This window comes from Cavia porcellus, unplaced genomic scaffold (assembly GCF_034190915.1).
Source record: "Cavia porcellus strain 051 isolate PalLab524CR breed Dunkin Hartley unplaced genomic scaffold, mCavPor4.1 scaffold_23, whole genome shotgun sequence".
Lineage (NCBI taxonomy): Eukaryota > Metazoa > Chordata > Mammalia > Rodentia > Caviidae > Cavia > Cavia porcellus.
The window spans coordinates 12,943,484-12,960,080 of NW_026947506.1; the positions used below are offsets into that span (position 1 = coordinate 12,943,484).

At 38.1% G+C, this 16,597-nt stretch overlaps 1 protein-coding gene across 1 annotated transcript in view; it reads left to right on the forward strand.

The window, feature by feature from the left end:
• Positions 1–1,150: 1,150 nt before the first annotated feature.
• Positions 1,151–16,597, forward strand: part of LOC134472258 (zinc finger protein 791-like) — a gene marked incomplete at its 3' end in the record, with an annotated part of 55,259 nt that continues 39,812 nt past the window's right edge. The window contains exons 1-2 of the mRNA XM_063233531.1: positions 1,151–1,220; positions 2,330–2,418. Coding sequence (XP_063089601.1) covers positions 1,151–1,220; positions 2,330–2,418 — 159 coding nt within the window. The remainder of the gene's footprint in view (positions 1,221–2,329; positions 2,419–16,597) is intronic.

Genomic DNA, 16,597 nt, shown 5'->3' on the forward strand with positions numbered 1-16,597 from the left:
TATGCCCTTTTCCGTGCTCGAAACACTCCGTCGGCCAAACCCCCTAACCTAACTCCTTTTGAAATTCTTTTCAGCACCCCTCCTCCCATACAAGGCCTCTCCCCTTCAGATGATAGCTCTGCTGTATTACCAACTTTTCTGTCTGACAGGCTCATTGCTCTCGAGCGAATACAAAAGATCCTTTGGAAACAACTGTCCACGGCCTACGCCCCCAGTGACTCGCCAACCCCTCACCCATATCAAGTGGGTGACTTCGTGCTGGTTCACTGCCAACCAAGTTGAAACCCTGCAGCCTCACTGGAAAGGACCTTATCAAGTGCTGCTGACTACCCTCACCACAGTTAAGGTCGACGGCATCACTCCCTGGATACATGCATTGCACCTGAAGCCTGCCTCCCCGACTCAGGATAACAACTGGACCTTAGAACAAACTGGTAACCCCCTCAAAATTCAATTTCGAAGGACAACACCCATCTAAGGAGCCAAGATACCCTCATGTTACTCTGTTACCCAGATGGCTTTGTCGTCATCATTGTCTCTGTTACCCTTGTGCTGGCCATAGGATTGTGGGTCACATTTCCCTCAGACCTAGGCCGAATTGCAAAAATTAGTCTTGTCTCCCTATTCTTTGGCATAGTAACCCTGTTCTCTTACCTAAATTGCCTGGCGGTGCCAGTGAAAATTAGGCTCCTTGAATAGAACCTCTCATGATGCCCCACACACTTGCCCTGCTCAGCTCCATTGCCATTGCTCTGACCCTGCTATGCCCCCATGCAATGGCAACCCACATGTGTCGCTGAAATGGAGGGTCTACCGAGGCCATGACAAAAATTACTGCGGGACCAAGCTATTAGCTCAATGGAGGGAAACAGGAAAGCCCACTTTTGAAATAAGTCTGTGCTGGACAATTCCTGACACTAGCTGCAAGGGTGATTTCCATGTATATCTCTGCCCTCTTGAGGGAACACCTACCTATTGTAGGTCCCCATCTGAGTTCTGGTGCCCCTACTGGGATTCTGTAACCCTGGCCTCTGGATGGATGCCCCCCTCGATAGACTGTCACTGGTCCATTCAGAGGGCTTGGAAAAGAGGAAAGCTTGATACTCTAATTATAACAGTTTTAGCCTCCAATGACCCCCATTGGGGCAAGATGCAGGCTTTGGGCATTCGAGCCTATTTATCAGGTACTGACCCAGGTAGTGTCCTCTTCATATCTAAAGGTTCCGTCTGGTCCCTACCATCAGAAACTGACCTGGGTGAACCCATCCTCCTATCTACACCTAGGCCTTCCCCTCAGGGAGACAGGATACTCCCCAAGGTAGAAACTGCACTCAAAGATAGCACCACTGTTAAACCTAAAACCCAAAAACAAAGGCCAAAATCACCCCTTACCCCTCAGAGCCCTTCCCCTCTCCCCGTTACTATGAAACCCCATCGCCCCTCTCTAGGTGATAACTTACTCAAGCTGATCCAAGGAGCATATATTGCCTTAAATCATACCCAGCCTAACCTCACACGATCATGTTGGCTATGCTTAAGTTCCATGCCCCCATACTATGAGGGAATTGCAGTTAATGAGGCCTTTATAGGAACAACAGACCAAAGCAAATGTTCCTGGGGAAAAAACTACTCTATTAACATTTTAGAGGTTTCAGGAAGTGGGACATGTCTTGGAAAACCCTCAAACTGGCCAACTAAAATTCAGAGAGTTTGTAAGACTTCACATTCTTCCTTTAGTCCAAACCAATATCTTATCCCAGCCCTGGAGACATACTGGACATGCAAGTCAGGATTCACACCCTGCGTAGCTGCTGATGCCTTTGACACCAATCATGATCTTTGTGTGATTGTAAAGATATTTCCCCATATCTCATATAGACCTGGGCCCCTTCTGGACCCACTGCCTGGCCACAGAACTAAACAAGACCCAGTGACTGTGACCCTAGCTGTACTCTTGGGGATGGGGATTACAGCAGGGATAGGAACATAAACTGCTGCATTGATTAAGGGGCAACAACACTTCCATCAATTGCGGGCCACAATAAATGAAGACTTAAAACGAATAGAGGTTTGCAAACCTCTTTAACCTCCTTATCTGAGGTAGTCCTACAAAACAGGAGGGGACTAGACCTATCCTTCCTAAAGGTGGGTGGCCTATGTGCCACTCTAAAAGAAGAGTGCTGTTTTTATGTTGACCATTCAGGCATAGTAAAAGATGCCATGTCCAAACTCAGAGAAAATATCAAAACTAGAGAAAAAGAATACTCTTCAGAGACATCCTTCCCTTCCCTATGGCAAGGGCTAGCTCCTTATGTTGTCCCCCTCCTAGGCCCTTTAGCTGCTTTGCTCCTACTCCTTACCATTGGCCCTTGTGTTCTAAACAAGATCGCACATCTGGTGCGATCACAAGTCTCCCAGGTAAAGATGATGGTCTTGAGATACCAATATGACCTAGTACCTACTAATAATCTCTAGGATTAGAGATCCTCACAAAAAAGGGGGGGGCATGAAGAGTTAAAACATTCAGGAAACCCCTCTTTCCTTGTCACTCGGTCAGAACAACCAGATGTTCTGACCTGATAGAGAAGTTGTGATCCAACGTCCCCAAGAATTAGAGCACCATGAACTATCGACCCTGTCAGACAGGATATGAGTTTTCAAAAACATCAAGCCACCTGCAGCAGATAGCTCACCCACCAGTAAGCAAACCACACGACCCCTATTAACCAATGCCATCTGCTTCTGTAACTGATGCTTGCTTTGCAGCTTTCGGCTTTATAAACCCTGCACTTCCCTACTTGGCACTCTCTCGCTCTCCTCTCCAAGCGGAGTGTGGTCAGAGGGTCCCTCGCATGCGTGGACAATGAAAAAACCCTTGATTTTTCATGAGAGCTGGATCCTTGGGGCCTTCTTCACAATGGTGATCTTACAAAGATAAATGAGGACATAGCAAATGAATTAGAGCACAACAATTTAAGCAACACAGTATTTCAACACAAGACAACCTGACATATCAGTAGCTACCATAATGTCTCTTTCCTTGAAATAGTTGAGTATATCTTCATACACAATAGTGTCAAACTTAACAAAATATTATAAAACCTTTAAAGAGCATGAAAATATTACAGATCATTTAGAACCAAATAACACAAAATGAACAATGGTTACTATATTATCTCATTGTTCATAAAATATTTGTTTATACTATCACACATAATACAATCCAAGAAGATACCACATGATAGAACCAATGGAAACAGAAGACTAAAAGCATGTCAGCACTTCAAAACAAGATGATATTAAATCCACACTGGCTATTATAATGTCTTGTTTTCTTCAAAATAGCTGTTTAAACAATCATAGATAATAAAATCAAACAAACCAGGATGAAACCATTCCAAGAAATGAATGCAAATATTATAAGTCTCCAAAGCAATGTAATGGGGAAGCAGGATTACCACAAACTCTTATGTACTCTTACCATTTCTTACAGTAGGGAGATTACATAGTATTTATATATGGAAAACCAGGTAACTTTAACCAGTTCAGGTTCACTGATTGGAGGTCCCAATAAACTCTATAGCCTCATGGGAGACAGCTTAACTAAAGTTCATATTAGTAAGACAATTCATTGTTGCTGATCTGATGATATATTCATGCCTTCAAATATCAAATTGGGATTGTTTATAATGACAAGAGTTTTGTTTCAGATTTAGATGTCCTATGCCTTTTTCTTGCATTCCAACCTGGTGATTTAGATGAGGCCAATACGAGGTCACCAGTCAAATAATAATTTTTAAGAAAAAGTATGTAATGTAATAGTGAGCAGTGCAAACTATGTCACAAATTTCTTCAGTGATCAAATGTTAAAACACCCATGGTTAATAGAAAATAGCAGTTCCATTTAATGTTCTACATTAAGTTTACTGCTTGTCCTGCAGTGTATGATATTAATCTTCTGGATGTTCAACAGCTACAGTTAAGGGATAATTATCATTTCCCTTTGGATTCCCTGTGTGAGGATACACCAGATATTTTCTAGGAAAAACAGGTTATATGATGCAGGGGGCAACAGAACAATGAGACTAGCAGTGGGGCTGAGACTGGGGCAGCAGACATGTCACAGCCAATGCAAGCCTGTCTGCCAGCACTGGCTCAGACCTTAGGATATGGATGCATTTGCGTGGTGTTTTGTCTTGTGGCCTGGCCCATAACATGAGGAATCAGTCTCCCCCATGGTTGCAAGGTATCTGGGCTTCTGTATTGTCCACTTCTAGGATCTAGTCCTGTCTCACTGCCTGTATATTTCTAACTAATTTAGCTGACTGTAACAACAGGGCTGGGCCCTCAAAGGAGCAAGAGGATAAATTCAGATTGATTGCAGCCTTGAAGAGACAATCACCTCCTGCTCTGGGCCAAATCTCAAGACAAAAGGCAAAGGAAATGCAGCCAAGCCCTAAAGATCAGCAGTCCAAATAGTTCTTTATCATGCTGAAGAAGTCAAGAGTCACCATCCCAAACCCCTACAGGAAGAGTTCCTGCTGTTAAGCAAGCCCACTTACTATGTGACTTGCTTCCGTGTTTGTTCCTAATTTAATCAATTTTACCTGAGTAATTGACCTTATTGGTTGAACATGGTTCTATCTCGTCTTCTGCTCACCTTGCAAAGTCCCATTTTTCACCTCCTTTCACTCATCTAACTTCTTGATTTTACTGTATAATGTTACTCAAAAAGACAGTCTCTCAGACAGAAGCTTTCTTTCTCCCAATAAATATATACCATTCTGAAACTCCATCATTCCTAAACTTCATTCTTCTATTTTAGAGAACACAACTCTTACCAGACATATAGTAGCTCAGGGATTTCATTTCCCTTTATCATTAACATGAGCCAAATGAACATCAATATCTTTATGATGTGTCTGAATGCTTTTCACTTTTCTTGCATTTTAAAGTGATCAATACAACTCACTGTGGTTGTATTCCTGGCAATGTAAGAAGTTGTATACCTCAGTCATTATAAATGAAAATAATTGATTTGAGTGTATAATTTAGGAGGAAGTAGACATTTCCATGGCAGTAGGTTATCTCATATAAAAGTGAAGGTTCAACTAAAATTGTCCAGAACAATTTCTACATTATTGGATTCTTCAACAATTTTAAGATATATAAACTGTGTATTTTTGCCTTTTTATAGAAGGTTTCTAATATGTTATTGAAACAAGTCTGTAGGCTTGTAGAACCCTGTTAATATTTTGATACCTTTTCTGCATTGAAATTTATATGAAGATTTATTTTTATCAGGATTAAACTCACTGCCTTGACACTGATAGAGTGGAGCAACAGTCCACTACATTTATTTCATTTAGCTATTCATGTTGTTGTTCATATGAAATACTGAGGAGGTAAATTAACTTTATACATAGACAAGAATCAATACTGTTAACATTTTCTGTTGCAATAGAGAAGCAGAATATAAGAAAAAGTAAAATGGCCTTTCTATTAAAGAAATATGAGGAGGAACACAAACAAACAAAGAGTTTGGCTTTTTTTTTTCTGACCATGGGGTTAGGGGTATATGTGACTTTTGCCTGGATGTGGAGCTTGGAGCAGACATTTCTGTCATGTGAAGAGCTGATTGCAATTTTCTTTAGGCCACTGGGAAAGGAATGAGGAAGTTGTAATCAGGGGAAAAAGAGGAAGTGGCCATATGTTTAGCATTCCTGATTGGGCCTTCTACCACGATGAACAACCAACATGAGGTGCTGTATTAGTTTCTAGGGCAAAACTCTTCTAAGGTGCATCCTTCAGTTTGAATGAAGAAATGAAAATCAAGAATTTTGGTTATGTGTTTTCCTCCATGGCTGTTGGTAAACCATTCACAAGAAATACGTTTAGTCATTTCCTTAATGCACTGTAGATACCACAACCAAACCTGCAGATCAGTTCACTTTCTGAAAACAGAAGCAGCACTTAAAGGCGGGGATAAAGCCCTGCAGTACAAGTATCCCTGAAGAGGTGAAGTCAACATTATAAAACACAAACTACTAGTCATTTCTCTGAATTCAATTTATACTGGTATTGATATAGGGGAAAGAAACTCCTGATCTACTATGTGCAGTATGAGTTCGTGTTCTCTAAAATTAAAGAATAAATTTTAGGAACCACTGAGGTTAAGAGTAGAATATATTTATTGAGAGAAACAAGCTGTGTGAGAGGGACAAGTGGTCCTGAGTGGGTTGCCAAAGACTGTCTCTTCTAGGAAATTTAATAGAGTAGAATCATGTGGTTTGATGGATTTAAGGTGGGGAAAACTGGGAACTCACAATGCAGATTGGACATAAGATGGGACAGAACTAGGGTAATGAATAAGATTAATAGTTCAGGTAAAGTTGATTAAATTGCAATTAAATGAGGAAGGGAGTCACATAGAAAGCAGGCATTCTTATGCAGTAGTGACTCTTCCAATAGGGGGTTCAGACGGTGACTCATGACTTCATCAGGATGATAAGAATTATTTAGAATTTAAGGATTTAGGATAGGGATACATTTATTCAAATGGTAACTCCTGACTTCCTCAGAGTGCTAGGAAACTGTTTCAAATATCAATCTTTAGGATATGAATACATTTGCTTGATTTTTTGTCCTGAGGCCTGATTCCTAGCAGGAGGTGTCTGTCTTCCCCATAGTTGCAAGCTGCCTGGGCTTCTGCATGGGAAGGACCTAGCCCTGTCTCAATGCCATCATTATTTGACTAACTCAGCTGCCAATTACAGTACTGTTTGGAAAATTGAATACAAATGTCTTCTGCTCTGGGTGAATGATCTGGGGATAACAGTGTGCAATGTATTTACCATTGTTGCCCACTGAATGACATGTTTTGAAATTTAGTTTTAGTTTATTTTTCCTTTTATCATTGAAATCAAATGGATTTGGAAATCAAAAGCCTGGGGTAAATCTCTTCAGCACAAGCACTCCTCTGTGCATATCAGTCCTGTAGAAGACAGCCAGCTCCAGAAGCCTCTGCACTACAGTCTATCATTTGGGATCCTCTCTTGCAGGGAGGGGTTCCTTTCCCTGTTTGTTCATGATTCAGATGCAGGGAAGTAGAGCAAGACTCAATCAGTGATGAAGAGGCGGGCTATCTGAACTGTCCAATCAGATGGGCCATGGCAGGTGGTCTCTTTCCGTATCTAGGCATTATTGACCTATTGTGAATAGAGTATGGGAGCAGAATGCTTGCTGGATCTCATTTAGTGGTTTCAAGTGGCCTGAAATCATGTGGCCTGATTAGCAAAGAACTTGGGAGATCTTCTAGCTGTAGTTAACTGAAGTCACTCTGAGGATCAGTATGCAGTTGTCTCTAGCATTTGATCGCCTCATATTTTTCCTCCATACATTTTTAAAAACTTAATGTCCACATAAATACAGATACATGATTACTCATATACAAAGCAGATCAAGTTATAACAGATCACTCCTTGAAGCAGATTAGCTATCTATTGCTGGATTTGTGGAGAAGGAAAATGTTAATAGGCTCTGGGTGATAGTGCATTCTTGTAAATGCAGCACACTAGGAATCATATTTCGCAGAATGGCGAATTCAAGTTCAAACTTAACAGCTTAATCATCAGTGAAAATCTCTTAAAATAAATAAGAAAGCTACAGATTTTGTGCTAATGCCTGTGCTTCATACCTAGAATGGAAAAGAAAAAAAAATGTGTCATATAACGTCTCAAAAAATAAGTAATATAATGTCATTTGCCATAAAAAATAGCTGGTCTTCCTCCAGTCAAGTTTAGTGTAATAGGTCAGCCTCAAAATGTAAAAGGTCACAGGGTTACATTTAGGCCACTGGGAAAGGAATGAGGAAGTTGTAATCAGGGGAAAAAGAGGAAGTGGCCATATGTTTAGCATTCCTGATTGGGCCTTCTACCACGATGAACAACCAACATGAGGTGCTGTATTAGTTTCTAGGGCAAAACTCTTCTAAGGTACATCCTTCAGTTTGAATGAAGAAATGAAAATCAAGAATTTTGGTTATGTGTCTTCCTCCATGGATGTTGGTAAACCATTCACATTTAGATGAAAAACCAAAATATAAATTGTGGAGTGAAATGAAAGAGAAAGGTTAGACTGACAATTTAGAGAAGGGAAGTACAGGTTAAGGACACAAGGCAGATTGTGATAGGGGAAAGGTATCAGAATAATCAGGATGTGATACACATATATATCCATGCCCAAAGTGAAGCTAAATATTCTGCATCTCAAAGTATACCAACTTTTTTTTAAATAGTTTTTTTGTCTTTTTCCTTTTTATCACTACCGGGGATCGAACTCATGACTGCCTGCTTTCAAGGCAGGTGATTATGCTGCTAAGCTGAATCCTCAGCCCCTGAAATATACCAACTTTTAAGATTCCCAAATGTATACCACTCTTTTGAGAATGGTTGTTTTCAACATGTCTTGCAAGACATTCAGTTGCTTCATTATCAGAATTTCTTAGCAGGCATCAAAACAGAACTTGTCATTAATGCAGTAATTAATACAGAGACCCATTTCACTGTGATTTGTTCTTTTTCTAAATTTTATTTAAAGACAGACTAAATACAATAGAAAACTACAAATAATAAATATTTTCAAAGAAAAAATAAAGAGTTCATGATTACATATTGTCCTCTTACAAATGGTTGTTCAAGATACAAAACTGAAACATATATAGTTGGGATTCGAACAGTGAGACTGCAAAAAGGTCTGTTCAGCTATTCAACAGAAACTTAGTAATATGGTTATCAATCCTATATGTGATTTATTTCTTTACAAAAATGACAAGAAAAGGAAATTCTATGGACGTATATCTTTGAATCAGTGTAAAGAAGTATTACTTTGTACTCCAAAAGTTAATATGGACATGGATGTGAAAGAAACAGACACACATATCACGATGTACAGATCCATGAAAAAATCACAGTGGGGGTAGACACTATATATGTAAGCATTGTGGGAAAGCATTGAACACACATGGAGATTGTAAGAAACATGAAAGAACTCACACTGGAGAGAAACCCTGTGTATGTAAGCCATGTGGGAAAGCTTTTACCACATGTGGGGACTGTAAGAAACATGAAAGAATTCACACTGGAGAGAAAACCTATGTATGTAAGCAATGTGGAAAAGCTTTTACACAACATATACATTGTAAGCAACATGACAGAATTCACACTGGAGAGAAACCCTTTATATGTCAGCAATGTGGGGAAGCTTTTACCACATGTGCACATTATATGCAACATGGAAGTTCACACACGAGAGTAACCTAACATATTTGAACACTGTGAGAAATCTTTCAGCACATGTACATATTGTGTAATGCACAAAAAATTTCAAACTCGGGGCTGGGGATTTAGCTCAGTGGAATAAAGCACCTGCCTTGCAAGCAGGCAGTTGTGAGTTCGATCCCTGGTAATGACAAAAAGGAAAAAGCCAAAAAAAAAAAAAAATTCAAATTCGGCAGAAACCATATATATGTTAGAAATCTATGTTAGGAATCTGGAAAAGCTTTCAGCAGAAATGCTCATTGTCAAACACATGAAAAAATTCACACTCACAAGAAAACCTATGCATGTAAATAATATAGGAAAGCTTTCACCTCACATGGATAATGCACAATACATCAACAACTTCACGCTGGGGAGAAACCCTATGTATGTAAACAATCTGGGAAAGCTTTAACCACATGCATTCATTGGAGAATACATGAAAGAATTCATGCTGGTAAGAAACTGGCTATGTAAGCAATGTGAGGATGCTTTCAGGACCTAGAGTGAATGTGAAATTCATGAAGAAACTTACACTGGGGATTAATCATATGCAATATGGGAACATTTTCCACACCCATGATGGTTGTTATGTATCTGAAAGAACTCACTGGGCAGAAATCCTAACTGGATTAAAAATGTGAGAAATACACCAGTCCACACAAATTGTTAAACACATAGAAAAAGCCTAACTAGTCTGACTTTTTAGATCTAAGTTTAGTTCAAAAATCCTAAGGAAACCTGAAGAAATAATTATTACAATAGTTTGATGTCAATATTTCTTCACAAATTTTCCAGAAATGACAAACCTGAGGTGGAGATCTTCTCAAGTACACATGTTGTATGTTTAATCACTTGTACCTATCTAGATTTTTTAAAAGAGTCTTCATGCTTCAACATAGTGTCTTTCAATTAAACATGGTAAGCTGAAACGTACTTTTTGCTTTCAAGTATCAGTAGTGTCTATGTGCTTAATGTTTTGTTATTAAAACTTAATTATTTGGTGATTTGTAATTTTGATGCTGCATTTGTTTTAATCTTTTGATGCACATGCTTCAGTTTCTGTGTCATAAATGCTGTTTCAGAAATTGATGCTATTTTTGACATTAAAATATACATTCATAGAGGCTTGGAGCATTTTTTTTTTTTTTTGTCTTTTTCCTTTTTACCGGTACCAGGGATCGAACTCACGACTGCCTGCTTGCAAGGCAGGCACTTATGCCGCTGAGCTAAATCCCCAGCCCCTACTTGGAGCATTTTTTTTGACAAAGTTGTGTTCTTTTCACATAAATTGTACATTAAGAAATGTTTTTCTTTTCTGATGAAATACCTGCTTATATAAAAAATCACTGGATATTATACCATGTATATTATGTTTCCTGCTTTTTTTCCCACTGGAACAAATATTGTCATTTATGTAAATCTTTGTTTTACTAACCATCATAATTTTACTTGTTATGTTTACATTGCATCCTTATTTAATATTAAGTTTTCCAAACATGTACCAAAAGTAAACCACAGCACTGTGAGTTTCTAATTGCCCCACACTGACAGAACCATAACTTGTCCCCAAAAGCATACCACAAACTATATTAATTTCTCCAGAAAGTAAAAAATGTAGTATGATTTATGAGTAACCATACTTTAAAAGTTTTTTCTAACTGTGGGGTTGCTTTGGGGAAAATGATTGCTATTGAATGTATCATGCAAATGCCTTTAATTTATTCCTTGATGCTATGAATCCATTATTTATTTGTAATTATTATTGCCTTTTTCCTAAAACACTGAAGTAATAGCTTGAAAGGAAATTTAAATTTTGAGCTGTCACCACAGTAAAAAGTGAATTTGCTAAATTATAATACAGATTGTGTTCTGTTTTACTGAATTGTGAATTTATACAAAGGGATATCTCACTATTCATAAGGACCACTGCCTGATGTTTGTTGTGTATGCTGATTATCTTTTAATACATACACTGGATCATGAGTCCCAGGTGGTTTCCGTGGTCTGTGATTTTCACTTCCATTTTAACATTTATGGAATTTATAAAGAATTTAAATCAGTGTTGTTGAAAGAAAATCTACTTAGGTTCCAATGGAATTGTGCTGTTAAAAACTGTGGTGTCATGAAAACACAAGTGAGCCCTGCATGAAATACCCATAATCTAATTACACTTGGACACATAGATTACTCATCTGTTGTATAGTCACCACTAAAACTATGTCTAGTTTGTATCTAAAGTATCTGATCTAGTTCACAAAGTAAAAGACTCTGTAAAGTGCATTATTAGCCTGTATGCACTGTAGCATGTGGCAATTCAGTGCAGCACATTTCTGCTTACCAGCACAGGGAAGATGTTTCTTACTGGTTTCTTATACCTGATGCATCCTAATAGGTATAACCCAAAGAGTTTCTAATTATTTAGTTCTTCTTTCCAAGGATATAAGTGATAAGCTGGATTCTTTAGGTCTCTAGTATGTGAACAGATGTATACCTCTCTAAATCTCACTTTTTAGGGGGTTAATATTTTTAAATGATCTTATCAATTATAAGTTCATATTAAATCTCTTTCTTTGCAAACCCTGACTAAAACAGGCGATTTGACATTTTTGAGACATGAGAAAGTTCTTTATTTCCATAATTTTCCACTTCACTTTTCCCATGGGGAGAAGCCCAGCTATACCAATAGCTTGGTTTTGAACACTGTTGATAGATTCTCCAACAATATCAAGCCATTACATTCTGTGTTACATGTGCAAGAAGTAGGGATGTTAGGAACTTGCATGCTGCTGCATGTCTCCTGGTATATGGTTTATTTTAGCGAATGTCCCATGTTGTCTTTCTGCTGTTGCATCTGTTTTCATGGAAAAGAACAGCTGAAGAAATTCATGATCACCAAACTAAGCCCGAAAAGCATACTGAAAGAGAGTTTAGATATTCATAGAAATTAACCACTAAGCAAGGCAGACAATTAACCAGAATGGAAAGACAATATGTCAAAATAAAAAAATATACAACAGTTATAACCATTAATGTGAATGGTCTCAATTCACCAATTAAAAGAGACAGACTGGAAGAATGGATCAAGAAACAACATCCAATCACATGATGTCTTCAAGAAACACATCTAACCCAAAAGGAAACTCACAGGTTGAAAGTCAAAGGATGGAAAACAATACATCATGTAATTGGAAGTGAAAAAAAGCAGGGATAACTATTCTGTTTGCAGACAATGTGAACTTCAAATCAGGAATGATCTAACAGATAAAGAAGGTCACCACATACTGTTTAGGGGAAAACTTCAAAAGCAAGAGATAACTATCCCAAATATATATGCAACAAATTCCAGAACACACAATTATGCAAAGCAACTATTTATAGAAATGAAAAATCAAATAAACAATAACACATTTATAACAGGAGACCTTAACACACCATGGACAGATTAATTAGACAAAAATTCGCAAAGAAATAAAAGAACTGAGTCACACCTGTAAACTTATGGACCTGATGGACATATACAGACTGTCTCATCCAACAACATCAGAATATATATTTGTCTCAGCAGTACATGGTAATTCTCTAAAATAGACCATTTACTAGCCCACAGAATATTTTTAAATAAATGCAAAATAGTTGAAATTATCCCATGTATGTTATCAGATCATTGTGCCATAAAACTAGAAACTAATGATAAAAGAAACTGCAAAAATCCCACAAACACATGAAAATTGAAAAATACACTGGAGCAATCAGTGGGTCACAGGGGAAATTAAAGGACAAATAAAACATTGCCTAAAAGCAAACCAAATACACATACAACTTACTGGAATGTGTGGGACTCAAGGAAAGCTGTCCTCAGAGGAAAATTTATTGCACTGAGTTTCCACATCTGGAAAACAGAACCAATACAAATAAATAACCTGATGCTACACCTCAAATAGTTATAAAAAGAAGAGCAAGTCAAGTCCAAAGCCAAAAGAAGAGAGGAAATTATTAAAATCAGAGAAGAAATTAATGCGATAGAGACTCAGAACACAATCCAAAGATTCAATGAATCAAAGAGTTGGTTCTGTGAAAGAATAAATATAATGGATAAGTACCTAGCCTACCTTATTTCAAAAAGGAAAGAAAAGGCTCAAATTAATGGAATAAGCAATGAAAAAGACAAAATCACTACAGTATGTTGGGAAATACAGAAGATCATCAACACCTATTTTAAAATCATCTACTCTCATTTATTTTTTATTTTTTGTCTTTTTCATTTTTATCAGTACTGGGGATCAAACTCATGACCGCCTGCTTGCAAGGCAGGTGCTTACACTGCTGAGCTAAATCCCCAGCCCCCCACTCTCATTGTTTTAATAACACAGAAGAAATAGACAGATTCCTAGAAACATATGAAGTACCAAAGCTGGATCAAGAAGATGAAAAACTGCCAAATAGCCATCCTGTTTGGGACCCTGGAACCTTCCAGGTGCAGTGAAGTGGCTAAGTCAGTCTGAGGTGCCTATATCTGCCTCCCCATTCCAGCTGCACTTGGAGATCTGTGGAGTTTCAAGCAAGCAGGTGGGCACACACTATCCCTCCCGAGCCCAGCCTACTTGGGACCCTCACACTATCTAGGTGCAGAGTAAGGACAGGGCGGGTCTGGGGCACCTGCATCCACCTTCCCGTGTGTCTGGAGGACTGTGGATTTCTAAGCAAGCAGGCGAGCATCACCAGTTCCAGAGGCCCCTTGGCTTGCCAGTGCACTCTCCCCCAAGCCCAGCCTGTTTGAAACCCTCTTGCCTTCTGGGTGCAGTGAAGTAGATAGGCAGGTCAGAGGCAACTACATCCAACTCCCCATTCTGGCTGGGCTTTGAGAACTGTGGAGTTCCAAGCAAGCAGGGGGGCGCGCACTGTCCCTGGAGCTGAGCCTATCTGGAACTGTGGAGTTCTAAGCAGGCAGAAGAGCACCACTGGTTCCAGAGGTACAGTGGCCTGGGAGAACTGGGTGGCAGAGTCCTAGAAGCTGTGAACATAGAATTGGATTTTCAACACTCCATAAGGAAGCTTTCAAATAACACTTGAAACACAGAAATATAGAAAAATGACAAAACAAAAGACCAAATTACAACCTCAAACCTCCAGCCCATCTCAAGAAACCCTAGGAGTGATGTCTATAGAAGAAAATATATGCCATACACCTCAAATATTGGACATAATATCTACTGAAATAAATAAGCAACTGTGGGAAGCTGTAAAGGAATTCAAACTAGAAATAATTTCCCAGGTAAAAGAAGAAATGATAAAAGAAATGAAAGAGATGCTGAATATATCTAAAGAAAACACAGTTAAAAAATTGGAGAAGCTAAACAAAAAGAAAGAATCCCTAGATGAGCAATAAAAGAAACAAACATAATACATAAAACAGATGCACAGAGATATACAGGAAATGAAAAACTTCACGGAAAGCTGTAAAAACTGCCTCAGTGAAAGTGAAGATAGAATTTCAGACCTTGAAGACATGATTGCAGCTAGTGAACAGGAAAGAAAAGATCTTTTAAAAACAACAAGGAATCAGGAAATCCCAATTCAACAACTGCAAGACGAGACAAAGAAAAACAACATAAGATTGATAAGAATTAATGAAAAAGAAGAGGACTGCATAATGGATGTCAAGAGGATATTTATAGAATTAATAGCTGAAAATTTCCCAAACATGAGATCAGAAACCAACATCGGGTTCAGTGAAGCCTATAGAACTCCAAATAGTCATAACCAAAATAAAACCACACCCAAACATATAATAATCACCATCCCAGAAATCCAACACAAGAATATATTGTTAATAGTTGTCAGAGAGAAAAGACAGATCACTTATAAAGGAAAACCTATCAGAATCAGAGCAGACTTCTCAGCACAAACAATAAAGTCAAGAAGAGCATGGAGTGAAGTATTCTGATTCTAAAGCAAAATGATTTCCAACCTAGACTGATGTACCCTGAAAAACTATCATTCAAAATTGATGGTGAAATATGATACTTCCATGACAAAGAACAGCTGAAGCACTTCATGAACACCATGCCAACCCTACAAAAAATATTGAGACCCAGTTTAGATACACAAAGGAAAAGCCACTAAGCAATGCCGATAATTAAACATAAAAGAAAGATAAAGATGCAACAGCAGAAAGATAACATGTGAACAATTAACTAGCATATGACAGTTATAACCATTAATGTAAATGGTCTCAATGCACAAATCAAAAGAAACAGACTGGCAGAATGGATCAAGAAACAAAATCCAACCATATGCTGTTTACAGGAAACCCATCTAACCCAGAAGGATACTCACAGACTGAAAGTCAAAGGATGGAAAACAATACTGCACGCAACAGGAACCCCCCCCAAAAAAAAGCAGGAATAGCCACTCTGTTTACAGAAAACATGAACTTTAAACCAACAATGATCAGAAAGGACAAAGAAGGTCAATACATACTAATTAGCGGAAAACTCCAAGAGGAAGAGATAACTATCTTAAATATATATGCACCAAATTCCAGAGCATCCAGTTATATAAAACAACTATTAATAGAAATGAAAAATCAAATTATCAGTAACACATTGTAACAGGAGACTTTAACACACCATTAACACCAAGGGACACATCAACCAGTCAGAAAATCAGCAAAGAAATAACAGAACTGAATCACACCTGTGAACAAATGGACTTGATAGACATATACAAAATGTTCCACCCAACAACATCAGAATACACATTCTTCTCAGCAGAACATGGGTCATTCGCAAAAATAGACCATATATTAGCTCACAGAACATATTTAAACAAATGCAAAAGAGTTGAAATCATCCCTTGCATGTTATCGGATCATAGCATTTTAAAATTAGAAATTAATGATAAAAGATACTACAAAATTCCCACAAATACATGGAAACTGAATAAAACACTCTTGAGTAATCAGTGGGTCACAGGGAAAATTAAATAAGAAATTAATCAAAGCCTATAAGAAAATTAAAATACAGATACAACTTAGCGGAATCTGTGGTATGCAATGAAAGCCATCCTCAGAGGGAAATTTACTGCACTGAGTTCCCGCATCAGGAAAACAGAACGAATACAAATAAATAACCTGATGCTACACCTCAAACAGCTAGAAAAAGAAGAGCAAGGCAAGCCCAAAGCCAAAAGAAGAGAGGAAATTATAAAAATCAGAGCAGAAATCAATGCAATAGAGACTAAGAAAACAATCCAAAGAATCAATGAATCAAAGAGTT